Source organism: Vespa mandarinia, chromosome 2 (genome assembly GCF_050613455.1).
Source record: "Vespa mandarinia isolate Hongniang chromosome 2, ASM5061345v1, whole genome shotgun sequence".
Taxonomy (NCBI): domain Eukaryota; kingdom Metazoa; phylum Arthropoda; class Insecta; order Hymenoptera; family Vespidae; genus Vespa; species Vespa mandarinia.
Window position 1 is genome coordinate 6,934,001 of NC_140811.1, and position 23,445 is coordinate 6,957,445.

The 23,445-nt window shown below is 31.8% G+C and overlaps 2 protein-coding genes across 10 annotated transcripts; both read left to right on the forward strand.

The window, feature by feature from the left end:
- Positions 1-135: 135 nt before the first annotated feature.
- HERC2 (E3 ubiquitin-protein ligase HERC2) lies at positions 136-16,598 on the forward strand. 4 transcript variants are annotated; one of them, XM_035861469.2, is made up of 14 exons: positions 136-385; positions 793-1,008; positions 1,085-1,285; positions 1,409-1,619; positions 1,716-1,973; positions 2,061-7,750; positions 7,868-12,895; positions 12,981-13,304; positions 13,387-13,696; positions 13,764-14,485; positions 14,566-15,004; positions 15,126-15,349; positions 15,450-15,604; positions 15,683-16,598. In XM_035861469.2, exons 1-14 carry the CDS (start codon positions 328-330, stop codon positions 15,914-15,916), a joined length of 14,070 nt encoding a protein of 4,689 aa, XP_035717362.2. In that variant the 5' UTR covers positions 136-327; the 3' UTR covers positions 15,917-16,598. The 4 variants fall into 4 exon arrangements, with proteins under 4 accessions (XP_035717362.2, XP_085511229.1, XP_035717361.2 ...); XM_085655103.1 differs by having other exon boundaries at positions 2,061-6,859; positions 6,932-12,895; XM_035861468.2 differs by having other exon boundaries at positions 685-1,008; positions 2,061-12,895.
- Positions 16,599-17,175: 577 nt separating this feature from the next.
- On the forward strand, positions 17,176-22,581 carry LOC118439650 (sarcosine dehydrogenase, mitochondrial-like). 6 transcript variants are annotated; one of them, XR_014981821.1, is made up of 17 exons: positions 17,176-17,314; positions 17,390-17,492; positions 17,595-17,851; positions 17,985-18,197; positions 18,295-18,624; positions 18,700-18,862; positions 18,927-19,074; positions 19,183-19,321; positions 19,403-19,591; positions 19,673-19,940; positions 20,032-20,161; positions 20,244-20,500; positions 20,561-20,723; positions 20,803-20,910; positions 20,991-21,127; positions 21,781-21,960; positions 22,113-22,580. XR_014981821.1 is itself a non-coding variant. In XM_085655108.1 (16 exons), the coding sequence occupies exons 1-15, from the start codon at positions 17,288-17,290 to the stop codon at positions 21,094-21,096; spliced, it is 2,601 nt and encodes an 866-aa protein (XP_085511234.1). In that variant the 5' UTR covers positions 17,176-17,287; the 3' UTR covers positions 21,097-21,127; positions 21,781-22,581. The 6 variants fall into 6 exon arrangements, 4 of the variants coding, with proteins under 4 accessions (XP_085511234.1, XP_035717379.2, XP_085511236.1 ...); XM_085655108.1 differs by having other exon boundaries at positions 21,781-22,581; XM_035861486.2 differs by lacking the exons at positions 21,781-21,960; positions 22,113-22,580 and having other exon boundaries at positions 20,991-21,468.
- Positions 22,582-23,445: the final 864 nt, after the last annotated feature.

Below are 23,445 nucleotides of genomic sequence, written 5' to 3' on the forward strand. Positions count from 1 at the left end.
TAATGAAAAACCAGTGTTATGTTTGATGCCGAAACAGTTGAGTCATTAATTCTACTTCCTGCCAATATTAGCGCTATTGTCTATTTCTAATGCGTAGTCGGTAACAGAAGAAGTAACATAAAAAAATTCTGAAATCTCTACTGAATTGTGGACAAATTCACATTTCTTCTTAAGTTTACGCTAAATCCTTTCTATAAATTTATATCTAACATAAAGTTTTACAATATCAATATATTCGAGAATTGAGAACCTGTCAAAATTATCAACCGACATGTTTAGATCCTATGATTGATATAATAACACTTCATAATTAATTTTCTTACGAAAATGAATACATCTTTGGAATATGCAAACCTCAACAATAATAAAGCTATTAAATATACAGGTAGGCTATTCTACTCTTTAAGAAACCTAACCTCACATATAATGAAAACAATATTGACTGATACTTCTAAATCGATTAAATAATGTATTCCTAATGACATTGTAAATTTATTTCATTTTTTCATTAAATTTAAATTTCAACAAATTGTTTATATTAACGAAATATACATAAACTACATTTTGTTGTATAATGTGTATATATATATTTGTTTTTTTACTAAGATCAATAGTGTAGAATTAATTTATCAGAATATTTATATACTATTGAATGAACTTATTTTTAATGTTTTATAATAATAGAGTTATGGAACAAAGCAAAAACAAGGCATAATCAAGAATAAAATGGATTCATCTATCTCATTCTTTTGCAAGTAATGAATAAAAGTAGTTCTGCATTTTTTAACACAGACATTTTTAAAGAATCTACAAAAATGACTAGCCAATTGAATATTACAATACGACCTGAGGGTCGTTTGGATGCAAAGTGGTTAAAAACCGATTTACAGCGTTTTCTTTGTCGTGATGGATTAGCTGATCTTTGGAATGAAATGATTAGAGATGGAGAAATTATAGGACCTTTTAGTGATGGTTTAATTAATCGTGCAGGAGTTCTGGCTAAAAAGGGTAAAATATATTGAATACCAAAGTATATAGATATCCAAAAGGATATATTATTTTACAAGATTTTTATTAACTTTAGGAGAAAGTGGACATTACTATTGTGGAATGAAAGTATTGTCCTGTCTTTGTTGTGATGGTATTTGTGGCCCTCAACATGGATGTAATTGTGGTCCATGTCAAAAGATTGATAGCGAAGAAGCAGCAAGAACTACATTACTTATGGAGAATACCATGCCTGCCCAACAACTAATAGATTCATGGATATGGGGCCTACAACCATGTAAAAAAATTTATATTATTATTTTCAAATATGTAATAAAGATTAAATAATACTGCATAGTAGTTGATATTATCATACATAATAAAATTATATATGATAATATTTATATATCTTTATTTTTAGCATTGACTGATTTAACAGAATGCATAGAATTATTAATTAAGGAACAAAGAAGATTATGTCATGAAGTTGCAAATAGTACTTTATCTGCAATAAGATTAAGACAACGATTAGTAGTAGCACGAAGATACTTTACTGCTTTATCCCGAGACAAACCACAAGGAACTAAAGAAGTTCTTACGACTGTAAAAATTACTACAAAATCACAAAAAAAGTTAAGTATCAATATTTGATTATGGATGAACATAATATGTATAAATGAAAAATTATAAAAAAAACAAAACTGACAAAAAGATAACATATTTTTTAGTTTACAACCCAATGAAAAAGCAACACTAGGCTTAGCAAGAGTTGGTACACGTGCAGCTCTCAATTTTTCTTTTGCATATCTAAGACGTGCTTGGAGATCTGGAGAAGATGTGGAATTTTGCAGTGAATTACTTTCTGAATCTCTTGAGGCTTTACAATGTTTGCCAGAAGCTACTCTTTTTGATGAGAGTAATGTTTCTCAAATTTGGTTGGAAGTTGTAGAGAGATCAACCAAATTTTTGAAACAAGTTGTTGTGGGGTATATTTTATAAATTATTCTTTATACTTTTCTTTATATTTTTAGAGTAATGCAATTATCATAACTTGTATGAAACTTCTTTCTTAGAAACGTGATTGGTGAAAGATCTTGGCATCCAATTCCAATTGCTGATCAACACACAGCTTTATGTTTGCTACTTGAATTAGTCATCCAAAGAGCTACACTTTCAAACTTGCTGGATGCAGTAGTCCTTTTATTGCAACTAAGTGGAAAAAATAAAAATCAGGATAATAGAGTAATGCCACCAGGAAGTTCAGCTCCTCTTATTCCTATCTTACGCAGATTGAATATGATTCCGTCATCATCACAATTTTGGGAATTTGATGAAAATCTTTCAACTAATCCCTGTGAGGTATTATTGAGATATTTGAGACTACCAGATGATGATTCAGTATTTGTGGATTTAAGAAAAGCTGCAGTAATTATAATGTGTAATTTAAGCAGATTAGCTGCCCCCCTTTTACCACATATTACTGATATATTTTCAAAAAATGATAGACGAATTTTTCAAGAAGCAATAGCTTGGGGAAGCACTACATTTGGTGGAAGTTCTCCATTTTATTCTGATACTGTTGCAGAACTAGGCATTAAACAACTGTGCTATACTGAAGAAGCATTATTAATATTATCATTGAGTGGTAATGTTTACATGATGGATTGTAGAACAGAATCACAATATCCAGAAAAAATATATGGTTTTTCTGATAAATCAATAATAATGATAGCTGCTCATCCTGATGGTAAGCATTACTTGGCTTTAGCACAAGACAACACAGTATATTCCTGGGGAGATGGTGATGATGGAAAACTAGGCCATGGTGATGAGATAGCATATGATGAACCAAAAGGAATAGAAGCTTTGTTTGAGAAAAATATAACGTTCATCACATGTGGAAGTACATATTCTGCTGCAATAAGTTCCAATGGTGAATTATATACATGGGGTAGGGGAGTATCTGGAAAACTTGGTCATGGTAACACTGATAATGTCCTAATACCCACTTTGGTAACTACTTTAAATGGACATACAGTGGTACATGTAGCTTGTGGCAGTGGTGATTCTCAAACATTATGCGTTACTGCCTCTGGTATAGTGTTTTCTTGGGGTGATGGAAGTTATGGAAAACTTGGTAGAGGTGGCTCAGATGGATCAAAGACACCCAAAATCGTGGATAAATTGTTAGACATTAATGTTATAAAAGTATATTGTGGTAATCAGTTTTCTGCTGCTTTAACTATTCAAGGAGAAGTATATACATGGGGCAGAGGTTACTCATATCTGGTAACAGATTGGTTGGGACATGAAAATGAAGAACGTCTCAGATATCCAAAACTTATTGAAGGATTGAAAAACAAAAAAGTTAAAGATTTAGCTTTAGGAAGTTCTCATACACTAGCTTTAACAGAAGATCATATGGTTTATGGTTGGGGTAAAAATGATTATGATCAAATTGATAAATCACTAGGTAGTATTGTTACCGAACCTACACTATGTCCAGCATTATCTGGAAAAATCGTAGTTGGTATAGTTTGTGGACCTACACAAAGTTTTGCTTGGTGTATTTCAGCATTATCTGTTGCAAGTAGAGTAGCCTTTGTTGTAGAAGTTTGTGAAGAAACTTTCAAATTACTGGATATACTTTTAGCTAAATCTTGCGAAGGATTACCAGGTACACGACCACCTACTCAAGATCGTGAATGTTTAGCTGTAGCTACATTGAATTTATTAAGATTGCAACTTTATGCAATGATAACACACAAAATTGATAACAAATCTGTTGGTTTATCCGGATCCACCCTATTAAATTCTTTAAAACAACGATGTGTTAATCTTGCTAGTGGTTCTGGAATTTTAGCTACTATACAAAAAGCAGCTCAAGCAGTACTTCAGACTGGATGGAGTATTCTTTTACCAACTGCTAATGAACGTGCAAAAACGCTATCGAGTTTTCTTTCAAACTCAAGCACCTTAGAAGAGTCACATACTAATGATGGTCACCTATTTATGGCTGATTTATTAATATCCAGTTTAATGGCAGATGGTGGACTAGAGTTAGCATTAAAAGCCGCGATTAAAGCAGAAATCACAGATTTGTCGGATGGCCAAGAATTTTTGATGGGTTTAAAAATCGTTAAAACCGGTGAATCCAAACAAACTAAAGAATTCGGCTCGGAGAAGTACAACGTGACAATATCACTATTCCAGTTAATAAAACAGTTGATCAGAAATAGCAGCTTTATTACACTCTCTAAATTTCAAAATTTGCAACATATGAGTGGAAATGAAGAGTTACGTATTTTAGATAGACCACCTAGTTTAAACCTTCTTCTTAGATTTCAACGTTTACTCATAGCACAAGCATATGAATGTATTAATAAGTCATCCACAGAAGATTTACAAGATCAAGAAATGCTTGGAGTGGAATCTCTATTAAAAAAGTATATATCTCAAATCTGTGATCATGTAATTGAAATATTACCAGTAGCAGCTGAAATAGCTGGTAGCAGTATTAAGCGATTTGTCTTAGTTATGTCTATTTTGAAGAGTGATATAATAAGTACATTACTGCCTGAATTAATAACGTGTCTGATACTTTTACAAGTAGATTATCCTATGTTGCTTCTTAATATGAATTGGATGGAAACTTTAACCCCTGTTGTAGACACATTAGATCGATTTAATAAATTGACACCAATTATGGAGAAAAACGATGCTGACGACTTGTCTTGGCCTGGTATTATTGCTCCACAGCATGGCTGCAAAACCCCGATTCAAGATGAAACTTCATTAATACGTTGGGCTGATTTAGAGAATCATAATCGTGATGGTGGTTTATGGGTTGTTATAAATAACAATGTATATGATGTTCAAGATTTTAGATACGAAGGATCATGTAATTTTCAAACTTTGCAAAGATTCGTTGGCCGTGATGCTTCACCATTGATGCGTGGTATGATGGATTCGTGCTACGTTGGTCAATACTGTCAATCTGAACCAGAAAATACACATATTACCGTAGAAATGACGGATATGAGTTCGATTCTTCTTGATGCAGAAAGAGCTGCCGGTTTTCTATTAGGATTACATGCTTACAGAATGCGACAAAGTTTAGCATTACAACCTGCTGAAAAAGAAGCTGGTATATGGCTTAATACAAATTTCTTAAGAGGTGGATTACAAATATTACAACCTCCTAATCCTTATGAAGAAGAAAAAAGTGAAGCAAGAAGTAATAATTCAACAGCAGCAAATACACCGACAGAGCCACCAATTTTAATACATACAAAAAATGAGTCGCAAAAAATGACTGTTGATAGAGTTACTGCATTTATACAAGCATTAGCAGAGACTCATAAAACAGATGCAACTGTTCAAGCATTTTTAACTGTAATTGATAGATATTCCAAAAGCAATAATCTTCTATCTCATACTGATTTTTGTGGTGATCATCCTGTAGAAGAAATCGGCCGATTACTTATGGCAGTCATTATAAAACATCTTGCTCTCGGTCACGAAGCAATTACATTGATAGATCAAGAATTAACAAATAGTGGCAATGCAGAATTATCAAAACCATTGTCCGATATGGTACGAGCGATTCATCAGACAAAGTGGAACTTCATAAGGATAAGACAACAACAAAATCGAAGCTATAAAGAAGTTTGTGCACCTGCACAAGAAAGATGCAGATTTTTATTATATGAAGTTAGACCTGCAACGAGTTTTGAAGTTAAAGGATTACAAAATTTACCACTGTTGCATATTCTACCCAGGTTTAAAAAAATTGTACAAATGGTGATCGCTGATATTCGACAAAATAAAGATTCGGTTGGAAAACCTGAAGATATTGTAAATGCATCAATACAAAATGCAAAGTCAAAAAATAAGCCTGACGAAGATATAACAGCAAAAGAAACGATTACTTTGACAGCATTATCTCCAAAACGAGAAGAAGTATTCAGTACAAAGAATGGCATAATCAACGTATTTGAGAAATTAAAACATAAGACTTTAACTTCTGATTTGTCTAGTCTTATGACAAATATTATAAATTTTGTAATTACGGAAGATGGAGGCGATGTAGAAACCTTACGACGTGCAATGTATTGTCAAATTCAACGTGCAAAATTGCGAGAACAAGGTATAATTATGATGCAAGAATTGGTAAAGAAAGATCACTTAATAACATCAGTGAAATATTCTTTACTTAACGGTTGGCTCGGCCTTACATATGAGAATCGATTTCTTTACGACGGAATTACTCATTGTTTACATAATATACAGCTTATAACTCCATATCAAAAATCAAAAATAATATTAGCAGAAGCTGAAATTACATCCTGGGCTGTACAAACGTTACGTGCTTATGTTGTTCAGGCAGAATTGCCAAATAAACCAACAGCTAGCGGTAAGAGTAGTTTCAATCAAGGCACATATACATGCTTAAGGAAATTACCAAGGGCAAGATTTTTATTGACTATTCTAGGCATGCTAACTAATTATTTACATGCTAATGAAATTGGATTATTGATCAATTCTGGTTTATTATCTAGCATTTTAACATTAATGAGACAAATTGGACCTTCACTTCAAACTGATACCTTGAAACCTAAAGAGGCAATGGCAATATATGAAGATGCTGTACAAAAAAGTAAACCTCCCAGTGTACAACTTAGTGGAAAGGAATTAGCAGCATTAATGAAAATCGGTACAAGAGTAGTTCGTGGAGTCGATTGGAAGTGGGGAGATCAAGATGCACCACCACCTGGAGAGGGCAGGGTAATAGGTGAACTTGGTGAGGATGGATGGGTTAGAATACAGTGGGATAATGGTACAACGAACTCATATCGAATGGGTAAAGAAGGTAAATATGACCTGAAATTAGCCGAAGCATTAACACCACCTGAGAGTGACAGTGACAATGATTCACCTGTAGACACGAATAAGATCGACAAAAGCAATGTAAAAGATATTCATCCAACGACATGTTTAAAAGTTGCGTCAACAACGTTACTGCGCATAATGTTACTATCGTGCGGCATAGAAGGTAGCAAAGTACCTACTACTTCGATAAAAATATTGGCCTCCGTTTTACGTGGTATTACTTCGTCTGCGAATAAACGCGATGTTACAACGCAGACACAATTATCAAAAGAGCATTATGAGAATTGGGCTACTCTCAGCATCTTAAGAGCGATTGCTAAATCTCCAAAATTGTGTAAATCACTGAGTACTTTAGCATGGGTGGATTTTTTACTTAGTATTATTGCTAATGAAAACAATCCAAATCTTGAGAAACAAATCATGGCAGCAAGATTATTATCTGCAGTTTTACCATCTTGGCCAACTGGTTTTGTAGATATGTTACCTTTCTTAGAGAAAGTATTCAAAATATTGGGACAAATAGCTCTTACGTGTAATAGTGGGTCGAATTCTGAACTTCATTCCAATAAATGCCGTGTATCTTTAACAGCATCTCATACTTCTACCATCGCCGAAGAACTTATTGCTTTAATAAGATCTTTACACTGTCTCTCAAATTGGAATTCAAGTGTGAATATGTTCTTAACATCAAAGCTTTCTTTAGCTTCGGATTTACTGTGTGACGGTCCTCTTTTTCATATACAAATAAATGAAAATGGTGGTAGCAATAGCGCTAACATACAACAAACCGTTATGGCAGCACTTATCGTTGTTGGTGGATTGGATGATAGACCAAGAATTGGTGGTTTAGTAGAAGTCGATGGACAAATAGGTACTGTATATAAATTTATACAACATACAAAAGTGCTCGTGCAAATGCATACTTGCGGGACTCGAAAAAAAATACCGTTTTTTGCATTGAAATATATTAATGAGCCATTTCATTTAGATAAGATGAATATGTCGGATTCATTTTTATCCACATGGGCTAATTTGTTTCTTGGCCATTATGGTCTAGAAACACGACCGGGTAGTATACCCGTAATCACTGGTGTAGTTAATGCTTCTGTACTACGTACACAACAACAACAATTAGCAGCTTTAGCTGCTGGAAAGGCTATGCTAGCTCATCAAGCAAAATTAAGAAAAGTTTTGAAATCACATATCAATATTACTGACGATGATCGTTACAGTACTCTTCTTCAAGATATGTTAATACGTGCTACGAAGCCTCAACCACTAAAACCAATATTCAAACGAAAAGAACTAGAAGAAGCTGCACTAGCTGTATCTCAATATCTGACATCGGAATTAATGCATTCACCTATTCAACGAACAAGCGTTACCTCAGATCCTACCACTTCTACTTCTGATTGTTCTTTAGCTTCTTTTACTTCGAGCCAAAAAAGACATTGTAAGAGTAGTAAGCGAAAAAATTTTCCACCTGTAAATCCACTTGTCACACAGTTAGTGGAAATGGGTTTTCACAAAAAAAGCGCTGAATTTGCTATTAGGAGTCTTAGTGCAACAGAAGGCAATGTTACACCAGAAACTATTGTAGCTTGGTTGTTAGAAAATCCAGATATTGCTTTAAGTGATACAGAGACATTATCAAGTTTCGAAGGATTATCGGATTCTGATGACTCTACAAGTGAAGATGTGGAAGATTCACCGTCGACGCATGAAGTAACTTCAATGGTAACACCAACATATATGAAGCGGTCAGATTTTCTTTGTGTCGACGAATATGCAATATATATTCGTGATAACGTTGTACCAGGCATGTTAGTGAGATGTTGTAAGAGTTATGAAGAAGTTGAATATGGGGATGTTGGACAAGTTATAAAAGTTGACCCAGAAGCCTTACATGATTTAAATGTTCAAGTTGCTTGGCAACGCAAAGGTGGTACATATTGGGTTAGATTCATACATATTGAATTACTTGGTCATCCACCATCTTTACCAGGTCCACCCGCATTAAAAATTGGAGACAAAGTTAGAGTGAAAGCATCGGTAGCTGTACCTAAATATAAATGGGGTTCGGTCAATCATCAAAGCATAGGAATAGTTACTGATATTACCTACAATGGAAAAGAAGTTTCTGTAGACTTTCCTCAACAAAGTTGTTGGACTGGATGGGCTGCAGAAATGGAAAGAGTACCGTCTTGTCATCATTTGGTATCTTGTAATTCATGTCAATTGTCACCAATCTCTGGTCCTAGATTCAAATGCAAATACTGTGATAATTATAATTTATGTGAAAATTGTTTCTACACGAAACGCTCTCATCGACATGGTTTTAATAGAATTGCAGAGCCTGGGTCTGCAGCTGTTTACGCTGGAAAACCTGGTAGATATCACAGACAAGACCTTTTAGAATCATCTTTAATTGAAGATTGGTCGAAATGTATTAGAACGTTAAGCGTTTCCTCCAGAGATAAGTACGCATCACGTCTTGTTGATGGATCTGGAAGATACTGGCAAAGTTGTGGATCCCAAGGAAAACATTGGATACGTTTGGAAATGATGCCCGGAATTCTTATACATTCTTTGAAAATAACCGTAGATCCGCAAGATAGCAGTTATGTGCCTTCAGTCATAGCTGTTAATGCAGGCGATTCTTTCAGCTGTTTAGTGGAATTGGCAACGATTAGTGTTCGATATACTGACACTATCGTGACCCTTTTGCAAGATGTTAAAGAATATTATCCATGCATTGAGATCGCTATAAAACAATGTCGAAATGATGGCATTGATTGCAAGATTCATGGACTCCATATCATAGGACGAAAAAAAATCAATGAAAATCAGCAATTAGCCACCTCAGTTTCATTTCTTGCATCAGATTGGGAAGCTGCACAAAAGCAAATTACATCACAATGCACTGGAGAAACAACACAACAATCCGCTGTTTATGTATGGGGTTTAAATGATAAAGATCAACTTGGTGGATTAAAAGGATCAAAAATTAAATTACCAATATATAGTGAAGTTCTTTCGAAATTAAAACCGATTCATATTGCGGGTGGTAGTAAAACTCTTTTTATTGTCAGTCAAGAAGGAAAATTGTATGCTTGTGGCGAAGGAACTAACGGTAGATTAGGTCTTGGAGATGACAGTAACGTATGTGAACCAAAACTTATACCATTTCTCAGTCAATACGTGATAAAAAAGGTTGCTGTTCATTCTGGAGGAAAACATGCTCTAGCATTGACTCAAGATGGAAAAGTTTTTTCATGGGGTGAAGGAGAAGATGGAAAATTAGGACATGGAAACTGTGTATCTTTGGATAAACCAAGACTCATTGAAACGCTTAAATCAAAAAGAATAAGAGATATAGCTTGTGGTTCTGGTCATTCAGCTGCAATTGCAAGTAATGGAGAACTTTACACCTGGGGTTTAGGTGAATATGGAAGATTGGGCCATGGAGATACAGCAACACAATTAAAACCAAAATTAGTAGAAGCTTTAATAGGACAACGAATAATTCAAGTTGCTTGTGGAAGTAGAGATGCCCAGACAATGGCTCTAACAGCTGATGGTACGGTTTATTCCTGGGGCGACGGAGATTTCGGTAAACTTGGTCGAGGAGGAAGTGATGGTTGTCACACACCGTTATTAATAGATCGATTGAACGGTTTGGGAGTAATACAAGTTGAATGTGGTGCTCAATTTTCTTTAGCTTTAACAAAATATGGTGAAGTATGGACATGGGGAAAGGGAGATTACTTTCGATTAGGTCATGGAAATGATCATCATGTCAGAAAACCAACTTTGGTTGAAGGACTTCGTGGTAAGAAAGTAATTCACGTAGCTGTGGGTGCATTGCACTGTTTAGCAGTAACTGATACAGGTCAAGTGTATGCTTGGGGAGATAATGATCATGGTCAGCAAGGAAATGGTTCAACGATTGTTAATAGAAAGCCATCTTTAGTAAATGCATTAGAAGACACAAGAGTAAATAGAGTATCCTGTGGTTCTAGTCATAGTGTAGCTTGGGTATTAACTGATCAACCTATAACAAGTAATCAAGAACCAGTTACTTTTCCTACTGCTAAAGATCCATTGGGGCAAATGTGCTTAGGATTTAATAATACTATGGAATCAAATACTACTACAAATACCAAAGATGCTAGACCATCTCTTTCTAATATAATTTTATCATTGGAAAGCAATGTTGCAAAACAACAGGCGCTTCAACATGTGATAAATGCTTTGCATATAATGCAAGCTCGAACAGTTATAGTAATGGCTTTACAAAGCCATACAACATTGGCAAATTGTCCTAAAACACCCATGTCAGATACACCGCCGGAAGGAACAATTACTAGTAGCGTCGGTCATACAGTTTATCAAAATGTTGGAGACATAGCACAAGGAGGTGGAGAAGCTCCTGCTAATGCTGTGGAGGCTGCTAATGTGGTGACAAGTCCAAGGACTTCTCCAGATTTAGATGAATATCCATTAGCAATGTTTCCTTCTATGTCTAGTTCAGCAAGTTTATCTTCACGAGCTTCTAAAATGTCGACTAGTGCAATGAGCGTCATAGCAGCAACATTAACGTCGAATGCGCAAGTAGTAGGAGAAGGAGTTACCACAGAATCTGGTTTAGATGAATTTACATCAACGTTAACAGAAGATGATGCAAGAATGTTAGTAGATCTTTTAAAATTGGCAGTTGCTAATAGAGTTGATAAAGGTGCAAAAGAAATAATAGCATCAACTTTAATATCTCTTGGTAGAGTAAATTCTACTATTGGAAACATGCTTTTAGAACTTTGTGTAACGGAATTAGAAGATACCACCGCCAATTCTAATTGTATAAGTAAAGCACTTCAACCAGTAGTTCAAGAAACACCTCATCCTTATATAAATGATACAACTCTAACCGGTCATGTGAAGATTCCTGGTGCAGAAGCTTTGCGAGTAGAATTCGATCGACAATGTTCCACGGAGAGAAGGCATGATCCGCTTGCGATTATGGATAGTAATGGAAGAGTTGTTGCAATTAGATCTGGCAGAGAATGGAGCGAATGGGCAACTGAAATCAGAATACAGGGCGATGAATTAAAATGGAGATTCTCTACAGATGTTTCTGTAAATGGTTGGGGTTGGCGATTTACAGTACATCCTGTTGTGGCTACATTAGCGGCACACGAATTAGGTTCTGACAGAGCGGTTATGTCACAACCATCGATTGCATTAGCTGAGTGTCTTTTGGATAATAATTTAATTAGTTCTGATAAAAACATCGTTACACGATTAGCGGCAACTTTAGCACAATGCAGTCAGCTCAGTATTTTAACTGCACAGCAAAGAATGTGGGCACTTAAAAAATTACAAGTAGTTTATCTCAGTGGACCTGGTATACGACCAGAAGTTGCATTATCGTCGTTATTAGGTTCTTTACCTCAAGCATTGTTGAGACAATATACATACGAAGATCCTGCTGTTAGAGGTGGAAAGCAATTGATGCATAGCGATTTCTTCAAAGTTCTTATTGCACTTGCTTGTGATTTAGAATTGGATAGCATGCAATGTTGTTCTGAGATTCATAAGTGGTCATGGTTTCGAAGGTATTGTCTTGCTGGTCGAGTTGCAAAATCTTTAATACATCGCACTCCATTACCAAAAGCATTTTGCATTGAAGTTACTAAACGAATTAATGAGATGGCTAGAGATGGAGATTCATGTTCTAAAGATCACGAAAATCACGAGCTTTTTAAGCAAGAACATGATGAACAATTACTCCAATGGTTAAATCGCAGACCAGAAGATTGGACATTATCATGGGATGGTTCTGGAGCAATTTATGGTTGGGGTCACAATCATAGAGGACAATTAGGGGGCTTAGAAGGTGCAAAGATAAAATTGCCTACACCATGTGAAAGTCTTTCTGCATTGAGACCAGTACAACTAGCTGGAGGTGAACAAACATTATTTGCTGTTACTGCTGATGGTAAAGTCTATGCTACTGGTAAGTATAAAAAACTAGATATATTTTTATAATTATCATTTTGAAACATTTCAATACATTAATTAATCAAAATGTTTAATTTCAGGCTATGGTGCAGTAGGACGTCTTGGTATAGGGGGAACAGATTCTGTCATTATCCCAACACTTCTAGAATCAATTCAACATATATTTATTAAAAAAGTAGCCATTAATTCTGGTGGAAAACATTGCCTTGCATTAAGCTCTGAAGGTCATGTATACTCTTGGGGAGAAGGTGACGATGGTAAATTAGGCCATGGTAATAGATTATCGTACGATCGACCGAAATTAATTGAAGAGCTTCTTGGAACAGAAATTATAGATATAGCTTGTGGTGGTCATCATAGTGCTGCTATTACAAGTGCTGGTTGGTTATATACTTGGGGAAAAGGTAAAAGTGTATTTATTATAGAAATTAAAAACTACCAATAAAAAATTTCTTTTTGATGAATATAACATTTATTTTGGTATAGGGCGATATGGACGTTTAGGTCATGGTGATAGCGATGATCAGTTGGTTCCTAAAGTTATTGAAGCTTTGCAAGATTGTAAAGTTATAGATGTAGCATGTGGAAGTGGTGATGCGCAAACACTTTGCGTTACAGACGATGATAATGTTTGGAGTTGGGGTGATGGAGATTACGGAAAATTAGGTAGAGGTGGAAGCGATGGTTGTAAAGTTCCAATGAAGATAGATTCATTGGCAGGACTTGGAGTGATCAAAGTTGAATGTGGTAGCCAATTTTCAGTGGCATTAACTAGATCAGGTGCAGTGTATACATGGTAAGTAGGAAAATAAAAAAAATTTTTTTGAAGAAAATGATAATAGGTTTGCTTGTTTTTTTTATAGGGGTAAAGGAGATTATCATCGATTAGGTCATGGCACAGATGATCACGTACGAAGACCCCGAAAAGTAGCGGCACTTCAAGGAAAGAAAATAATTTCTATAGCCACAGGTTCCTTACACTGTGTTGCGTGTTCTGACAAAGGTGAAGTTTTTACTTGGGGTGACAATGATGAAGGTCAACTGGGTGATGGAACAACAAGCGCTCTTCAAAGACCTCGGCTAGTTCATGCATTACAGGGTAAAAAAATAACGCGAGTTGCATGTGGAAGTGCTCACACTCTCGCGTGGAGTACTACAAAGGCTACGCAGAGCAGATTACCAGTATCAACACCTATGGAATATGATTTAGTGAAAGATTTTCAATTTTCCGTGTTACATAATAGATTAGTACTTTTACATCATTTTGCGGAATTATTGTGTCCATCTTTAGCAATGTTCCCTACTACTGGACATATTGGTCTCGACAGATTAGCTCCAATGCTAGTATATAGTATTAAAGAAGCAACGTTCCGTAAAGTAGTTCAGGCTACTATGGTAAGAGATCGACAACATGGGCCAGTAATAGAACTAAACAGAATACAAGTAAAAAGGGCACGAAGTAAAGGAGGCTTGGCTGGTCCAGATGGTATTAAATCTGTCTTTGGACAAATGGTTTCCAAAATGTCTTTACTAACGCAAGATGTACTCTTTTTACCACATAGAGTATGGAAAGTAAAATTTGTCGGTACGTAATACAACAACAATCATTTGTAATGTGTAGTACATACAAAATGATTCTAGTCACATCGATGTTATTGTTGATAGGAGAGAGCGTAGATGATTGTGGTGGAGGCTATAGCGAAAGTATCGCCGAGATGTGTGATGAACTGCAAAATGGTTCGTTGCCATTGTTTATACCCACGCCTAATGGTCGAGGCGACAGTGGCACAAACAGAGACTGTTTTCTATTGAATCCTACAGCTAATTCAACGTTACATATGAGCATGTTTCAATTCTTAGGTATTTTAATGGGTATAGCAATAAGGACGGGTAGTCCATTGAGCTTAAATTTGGCAGAACCTGTTTGGAAGCAACTTACTGGAGCATCATTGACACCAGCAGATTTAACAGAAGTTGATAGAGATTATGTTCCTGGATTGTTATGTATACGGGATATGGATCCTGATGAAAAAGTCTTTCAAACTTTGGAAATGCCATTTTCAACACCATCTGCTGTTGGACATGATATACCATTATCAAATAGGTAAAACAACTTTGTATTCATAATTATAAAATAAACTACTTCTATATATTATTATTTTATATGTATGTATATATTATTATTTTCCAGAATACTATTTTTTACTGTCTATTGTTTCTTTCAGATACCTTAAGATAACACCAGAAAATCGACATGAGTATGTTAGATTAGCACTCAATTATAGACTGCATGAATTTGATCAACAAGTTGCTGCAGTACGTGAAGGTTTATCAAAAGTTGTACCTGTCCCTTTATTGACCTTATTTAGTGGAGCTGAATTAGAAACCATGGTGTGTGGTAGTCCAGACATACCACTTAGTTTATTAAAATCTGTTGCAACTTATAAAGGTACGTATAATTATTCCTGTGATATAAAAAAAACAATTGAAAAAAATTAATAATATATCTTGTATTAATAAAATATAACGATATGAAATATTAATCTTAGGCATTGAAGCTACAGCACCTCTTATTCAATGGTTCTGGGAAGTTATGGAGGAATTTTCTAATCAAGAAAGATCTCTTTTTCTTCGCTTTGTCTGGGGTAGAACTCGTTTACCGCGAACAATTGCTGACTTTAGAGGCAGAGACTTCGTTTTACAAGTGAGTTTTATCTTCTAATTCCACATTATATAATTTAACAAAATTAATGAATATTAATTGTAACTGATTATTATTTAGGTGATGGATAGATATCATCCACCAGATCATTTTCTTCCCGAGAGCTACACGTGTTTCTTCCTGTTGAAAATGCCAAGGTATTCGTGCAAGCCAGTATTACGACAAAAATTAAAATATGCTATCCATTTTTGTAAAAGTATCGATACAGATGAGTATGCTAGAGTACAAGCAGCAACAAACTCAGACACAGAAGATACTGACAGTCTCGCCAGTGAAGAACACACTTCACTTTAAGATAGTTATTATCAATATTTATATTTCTAACGAGTTTTTGTGGTACTCTTGAAAGTATGCACGACTTTCATGACAAAGTATTTATTTTTTGTATTAATACATAATGCCATATAATTCACAAAAATCATTCACAAAAAGCTTTTATAATAAGAGTTATACTTGATAATTATGAAATACTACTTGGTAATTATGAAAGTGCACATTGCAAAAATTGAAGACACCATAATATGTAACACATATAATAAGTATTCATGAATTCAAGCATTTAATGCTAATAATTCCTTGAAAGTTGATGATATTGTTAAATGTATCTAGATTACAATAATACAATCATCACCTTTAACTAATCTTAAAAATACTCTCATATGTAGATAATATTGTTGTATGTTTATTCTTTTTTTTTTGTAATTAAAAGTGTGTATGCTAAACCATAATGATCAGTGTGAAAAAAAATTTGAATGCATGATTGCTAAGAAATTTTGTTATTAAGATATGAATAAATTTGTGCTAAGAACAATCTTAAAAATATGGATATAATATATGATTCCTAATAAATAAAAATTAAAATAATAAATTATTTGACTATTAAATTTATAATAAGATATGTTATTATATTAATAATTTCATTTATGATTTCAATATCCAAAGATAAATAATATATCACATGAGATGTGTAAAAATTTCGAATTAAGTATTTTAAAAAGATAAGATATATGTTTTTCTAAAAATGAGACGAAAAAAGTGTTATCTTTTTTTTTATACGTTCACTTTACTTGATAACATTTTATGTACTAATGTGATAAAAGCTGTGTTGTAATTTAAACATAACAGTTTGATAACTAATATTAAGTATCTTATACAGGGTGTAGCAATTTTTATTTTGTATTCAATTTACTTTTTTATAGTATTTGAAAATAATATCATGAATATGTTATATTTAAAAACATAAACATGTTAAAAATTTAAATAGTAAATTACTGAATAAGAATGTAATTCAGTATAATTTTATTTTTGTGCATGTGATACGATACGAAAAAATTTAATGATCATATATTTGTATTTATTTATTATTGATTATAATCATACAATCACAAAGTGTATCAAATTAGTACCATTGGTAATATAATTTCCAAAAAATGTCCAGTATGTATTTGTACATATAATTTTTTTTGAATAATCCTGTATTCCAATAGTTTCATTATTATTATCAACAAAAATGATAAATTCACAATAAGAGAGGCATTACCATGAGAAGTGATATTATGAATTACGCCAGAACAAAGATCCATATAATGCTAGTTATTATAGATTAATCAGTTCCAACTTGTATTTACATTTTCATACTACAAGAATCAAGGATATCAAAAAGAAATGATGATCCGCTTCGTACGAAATAAGGTACCAAATATCCAAAACAATTTTTAAAAAATTTTAATGGAAATATTATTAATACATATGATTAATGCTTTTTAGTTCTCAAATTGGTCAATCAAACAAAGTAGATATATGTCAACAAATTTATCTATTACAGCATCAGAAGTTCAGTTACCAGAATTTGCAGATGTTATAATAATTGGTAAATTCATTATGAATAATAACTATACTAATTTAAGAATATAAAAGAACAATTTGTCATTTGTTCATAGCTAAAGAAAAAATAAAATTTAATATTTTTCAGGTGGTGGTAGTGCAGGATGTCATGCTCTTTATCATTTGGCGAAACGTGGGATTAATACAATACTTTTAGAAAAATCGAAATTAACTTCTGGTACGACATGGCATACTGCAGGTCTAATATGGAATCTACGTGGTGTTGATGATATTGAAATGGAATTACTAAATGTTTCTATCAATGTACTCTCATCTTTAGAAAAAGAAAGTGGCATTAACCCAGGATGGATAAATAATGGTGGTCTTTATATCGCTCATACTAATGTAAGTAAATATGTTGATAGATATTACACTATAATCTTTTAATAAATTATAGTCTTTGCAACTAATATCTTAAATTGCATGTAAATTATTATTATATATACTAATGTTTTTAAGAATTAGAATTATTATATAGGAGAGAATGGCAGAATATAAACGCTTGGTTACCACTTGCAAAGCATTTGGTATTGGTGCGCATATAATTTCTCCTAATGAAGCAAAAGCAATATTTCCACTTTTAGATGAAAAAGTTTTTCAAGGTGCAATTTATTCTTCAAGAGATGGAACAGTAGATCCTGCTATGTTGATTAATTCCTTGTCAAAAATAGCAAAAAATTATGGTTGTAAGGTATTCTTACTTAAATAATAATTATTTTATATTTTTATAGGTTTTATTAGTTAACAATTAAAATAAAAATTGATAATATAAACGTATAATATTTTAGATAATAGAAAACTGCCCAGTAACTAAAATATTAACAAAAGAAAATATATATGGTTTGAAACAAGTTTTTGCTGTAGAAACACCATATGGACAAATTAATACTAATATTGTACTTAATGCTTCTGGAGCTTGGTCAAATGACATAGCTAAAATGGTAGGTTTAAATATTCCATTAATACCGATAAAACATGCATATGTTGTTACTGAAGCAATAGAAGCTGTTAAAAATTTACCGAATGTAAGAGATCCAGATATCAGTTTATACTTTAAAGTACAGGGTGGCTCTATGAGTATAGGAGGCTATGAAAAATATCCTAGTATGCTACAATTGGTGAGTTTATAATATAATATAATATGATGTCAAACATATTATAATAGTATAAAAATGTATTTAATTTGTATATAGGTACCTAAGGATTTTGCATTTAGTTTATATGAGTTAGATTGGAATGTATTTAATGTACATATGGAGTCAATGGTTCAATTAATGCCAAAACTTGCAAATACTGGTATAAAAGCAACAGTTTGTGGCCCAGAAAGCTTTACACCTGATCACAAACCTATTATAGGTATATATCTTAAATAACATAAGAAGATTCATAATTATTCATTTAAGATAAATATTTTTGAAAGGTGAAGATCCACGTTGTTCAGGCTTTTATTATTCTTGTGGATATAATAGTGCAGGAATGATGTTTGGTGGTGGATGTGGAGAACAGGTAGCATTATGGATAATTAATGGACGTCCTGATAAACATATGTTTAAATATGATATTCGAAGGTTTGAATAATAAATTTTTATATACAAAATTTGTCTCATAATACATTTTTATTGTTTTAGAATATGTTAAACAAAAACATTTAAAATTTTAAAATTTATGTTTGAAAGATTTATACCAGAACAAATGAATAATTTAGTTTGGGCTACTGAAAGATCTCATGAAGCTTATGCAAAAAATTATGATGTGGCTTTTCCTCACGATGAACCATTAAGTGGCAGAAATCTCAAAACTGACCCTTTTCATGATGTAAGTTATCTTAGAAACTAAATGAAAAAGTTATAAATCAAAAGGAAATATGTATTATAAAATAAAATATATATATTTCAGCTACTTGTTGCGGAAGGAGCAGTTATGGAGGAACGTCAAGGATGGGAGAGACCAGGATGGTTTCTAAAAAATAAAATAGTGACTATTTTGCCTTATAAATATGACACAATGATAATTAAAGGAAATGATGAATATAAGCAAATTTTAGAAACAGAATGTACATTTGACTTTCCCCTCTATCATAATACGGTAAATGCGTTATATTTAAAATGTATGGTTAATTTTTAAATAATTTTAAAATTAATATAAAATTTATAATATTTTTATTAGATACAGGAAGAAGCATTGGCCTGTAGAACTAATGTAGTACTGTTCAACATGTCTTATCTTGGAAAATTCTATCTTTGTGGGCCAGATGTACAAAAAGCTGCAGATTATCTTTTTACATCAAATACTAGAAGAAATTTTAATAGAATAATTTATACTTGTATGCTTAATCACAAAGGAGGTATAGAAGGAGATTGTACTGTTACTAGTATAGAACCGGGTTCAAGTGGTATTGTTGATCCTATATTTAAGGACAAAGCATTTTACATAGGTAATCTTTACATAAATCTTAATTATTTAATATCTTTTTTAATATTTCATTTGAAAAGTTGTAAAACTTAATTAGATTTCATTAACAACAGTTTCAAGTGGATTATCAACATATCAAACATGGGCTCATATTCATAATGTTATAAAAAAGAACAATTTTGATGTTATGTTGCATGATACTACAGAAAAAATAGGCATTCTATCTATACAGGGCCCTAAAAGGTAAAATATTACGTAAATTAAGTTATTTTGTATATAAAAATATCATACATAGTATATATCATAACAAGCAATGGAAATCTAGCCAGCAAGTACTACAAACACTGATAGAAGATGAATTATCCAGTGAAAATTTTCCATATTCAACTAGCAAGTTAGTACAAATAAAAAATGAAACAGTACGTATATTCAGACTTAGTTTTGTTGGTGAAAATGGTTTTGAACTTCATATACCAAAGCAATCATGTAAAAAAATTTATGAAACTGTAACTGAAGCTGGTCGAAAGTATAAAATGAAACTAGCTGGATATCGAGCATTATATAGCTTAAGTTGTGAAAAAGGTAATAGTACTGATTATATACAATAAAATTATAACAATATCTTAACTTTGTATTTTATAGGATATCATCTGTGGGGTTCAGATCTAAGAATAGATGATAATCCTTTGGAAGCAGGTTTAGAATTTATTTGTCGCAAAACTGGTACATATTTAGGAAAAACAGCAATTGATCAACTTTATACAAATGGAATCAAAAAGAAATTAGTACGTCTATGTCTCAATAGGTAGATATAAATGTATTTCTATAAATTGTTATATTGATTTACCTGTTGTAATAAATTAAACAATTTACATTTTTTAAAGCAATATTCCCATGTGGGGATTAGAGACTGTATATAGAAATAGTCAATTAGTTGGATATGTAAGAAGAGCAGAATATGGCTACACATGTGGCAATAGTATTGGACATGCGTAAGTTTATTATTTATTACGACTAGTACTTTTATAAAGAATTATCTTTTTATATATATTCTCCTTTTTTAATTTTTTAGATATATTAAACATCCTAATGGAGAAAATATAACAAATGAGTATTTACAAACAGGGATTTATGAAATTGAAGTTATGGGAAAAAAATATTCTGCAACATATATTTAAAAAGTTCATTTGATCCTCGAAATAAACAATTGTAAGGCATATGCTAAACTTAATATATAGTTTTACATATGATAGACAACTATACTTTTTCGAACGCAGTAGACTGTCTAGGTCTTTTATACTCGGACCTTATTTTTTATTGTTTTAAGTTTTGGAAAAATTTGAACAAATTATGAAATATTTATCAGTTTTTTCTTTAAGCTACAATTATTCATTAAGTCAAATGTTTAACATATTTTTTCAATAAAAATAAAAATTCAAAAGAGAGTCCGAGAAACAGAAATTTGTTTAAAAATACATAATCTTCAAATAAATAAATATTGAAAAAAGTTATTGTAGGGTTTTACACATAAAATTACGACTTTTCACGAAAATAAAAAGAAAATTTGCAAGATCTTTGAAAAGTATAATTATATTGAGGTCACAAAGTAGAGAATTTTTGTAACGATTAACGCAATAAGTATGCTGAAAGCAAGATTTTTTAAAATAAATAATCATTTATTAGTGAAATAATACAAATATATATGATATTTTATTTAAGTAGAAAAAATAAAGAATAAGTTTATAAAAATATAAAGTCAACATTTATGACGCATAATCAGTGCAACAACATATAGGGATTTTGCATATTGCCCTCTCGCATAAAGTATAGTAATGCAATATTTCTTTATCTAATTTTAATAGATACATCGTGTACTGCTTACATTTGCTAAGTATTTGTACAGTTACTACTCCATGATATTTTTTACTATATTTACAACATAAAGGACATCGAATGTAAATAATATCGATGTCAGTTAAAAAATCTTAAAAATATTAGCAACCAAAATTGCATCAGGACTCAAAAGTGAGCTGCATAAAAATGTAAGTATCAATATGATAGATAATTTTTTATGAAGAAGGGTTACCATGGAACAGAAAGGCTATATGGAAATTAATAGAAAAAAAGAGATTAAAATTCATAAAAAAATACGTTAATATGCCAATTGAGTTCTGAAAATGAATAATCTTCACAGGTGAGAGCAAATTTGATATCTTTGGCTTTCATGAATCATTCATAGTATGAGAAAAAAAAGATATATATATAGAATTTGATAAACAAAACTTGTAATCCACTGTAAATCATGATGGAAGATTTTTTTTAGTTTGGGAATGTGTAAATATTATTGGTGTTGAATCTCTCCATTTTATTAACAGCATTATGAACTACAAAATGTATATTGATATTTAAAAAAATAATTTTTATCAAAATGCAGAGAGAATGAGTTTAAAAAATAATTTCATCCTTATGCAAAACAATAATCCGAAACACAATGCTATTAATATACAAATGTGGATCTTATATAATGTTTGGAAATACCCTCATAGCCACTAGATATAAACATTATTAAATATATATGAGATCATTTGAAACAAAAAATATAGTTTCACCATATTTTATTAAAAAATTATTTAAAGAGAGTACTTCTAGAAGAGTAGGATAAAATTTTTAATTTCATTACACAACTTCAAGCTATAATAAAATCAAAAAAGAGAATTCTACCAAATATTAAAATAATTAAATTAAGTGATCTGTTGTATTTTAGATAATAAATCTTATTAGTTTTTTCCATTAAATAAATTGTATGAATATTTACTATGCATATATTTTTACTATTCTCTGGATATTTATTAATGTTTTCATAATACATATAGACATCGTTCAATTTTTTGTACGAAAATTATTTTGGATACTTTTAAGAATATGTATATAGTTTTTCTTTGTTAAAATTTTATTAATAAACGAAGTTCTACAATGTTTTTATTGAAATGAAGTACTGCATTAATATTTTTTACACTGGGTATATCTAAATTGATATTTTTTAACAATTGTAATTTTTTGATTTTTCAATCAGTTAGATCTTTTTGGATCGACAATACTGTATGTATTGAAATTATTAAAAAAATTAAAATTAATTATTGAAAAACTTAAAAAATATTTTACGAAATAATTATAATATATAAATAAAATGAAATATTTATTAAAAAAAATCGAACAAGTCTATATCATATACTGCTAAAGATTTGTTTAACATAAACAAACTGATTATCGTTTAGATAAATTATAATCGTTAGCAAACGAACAAAATTCTAACCATCTTTGAAGAAATTCATCCGTTCCATAATACCAACTACGTACTGGTATCACAAAGAGCTTTCAAAGAAGATAGCAATTTATGTAAAGCAACGCCATCTAAAAAGTGAAATGACCACTGCGAAGATCAAGTTATTGTTGAAAATTATATTGAATGTGCATATTTTAAAAAGCATAAAAAACATTTAAAAAAGAAAAATAAATTAATAGAAATA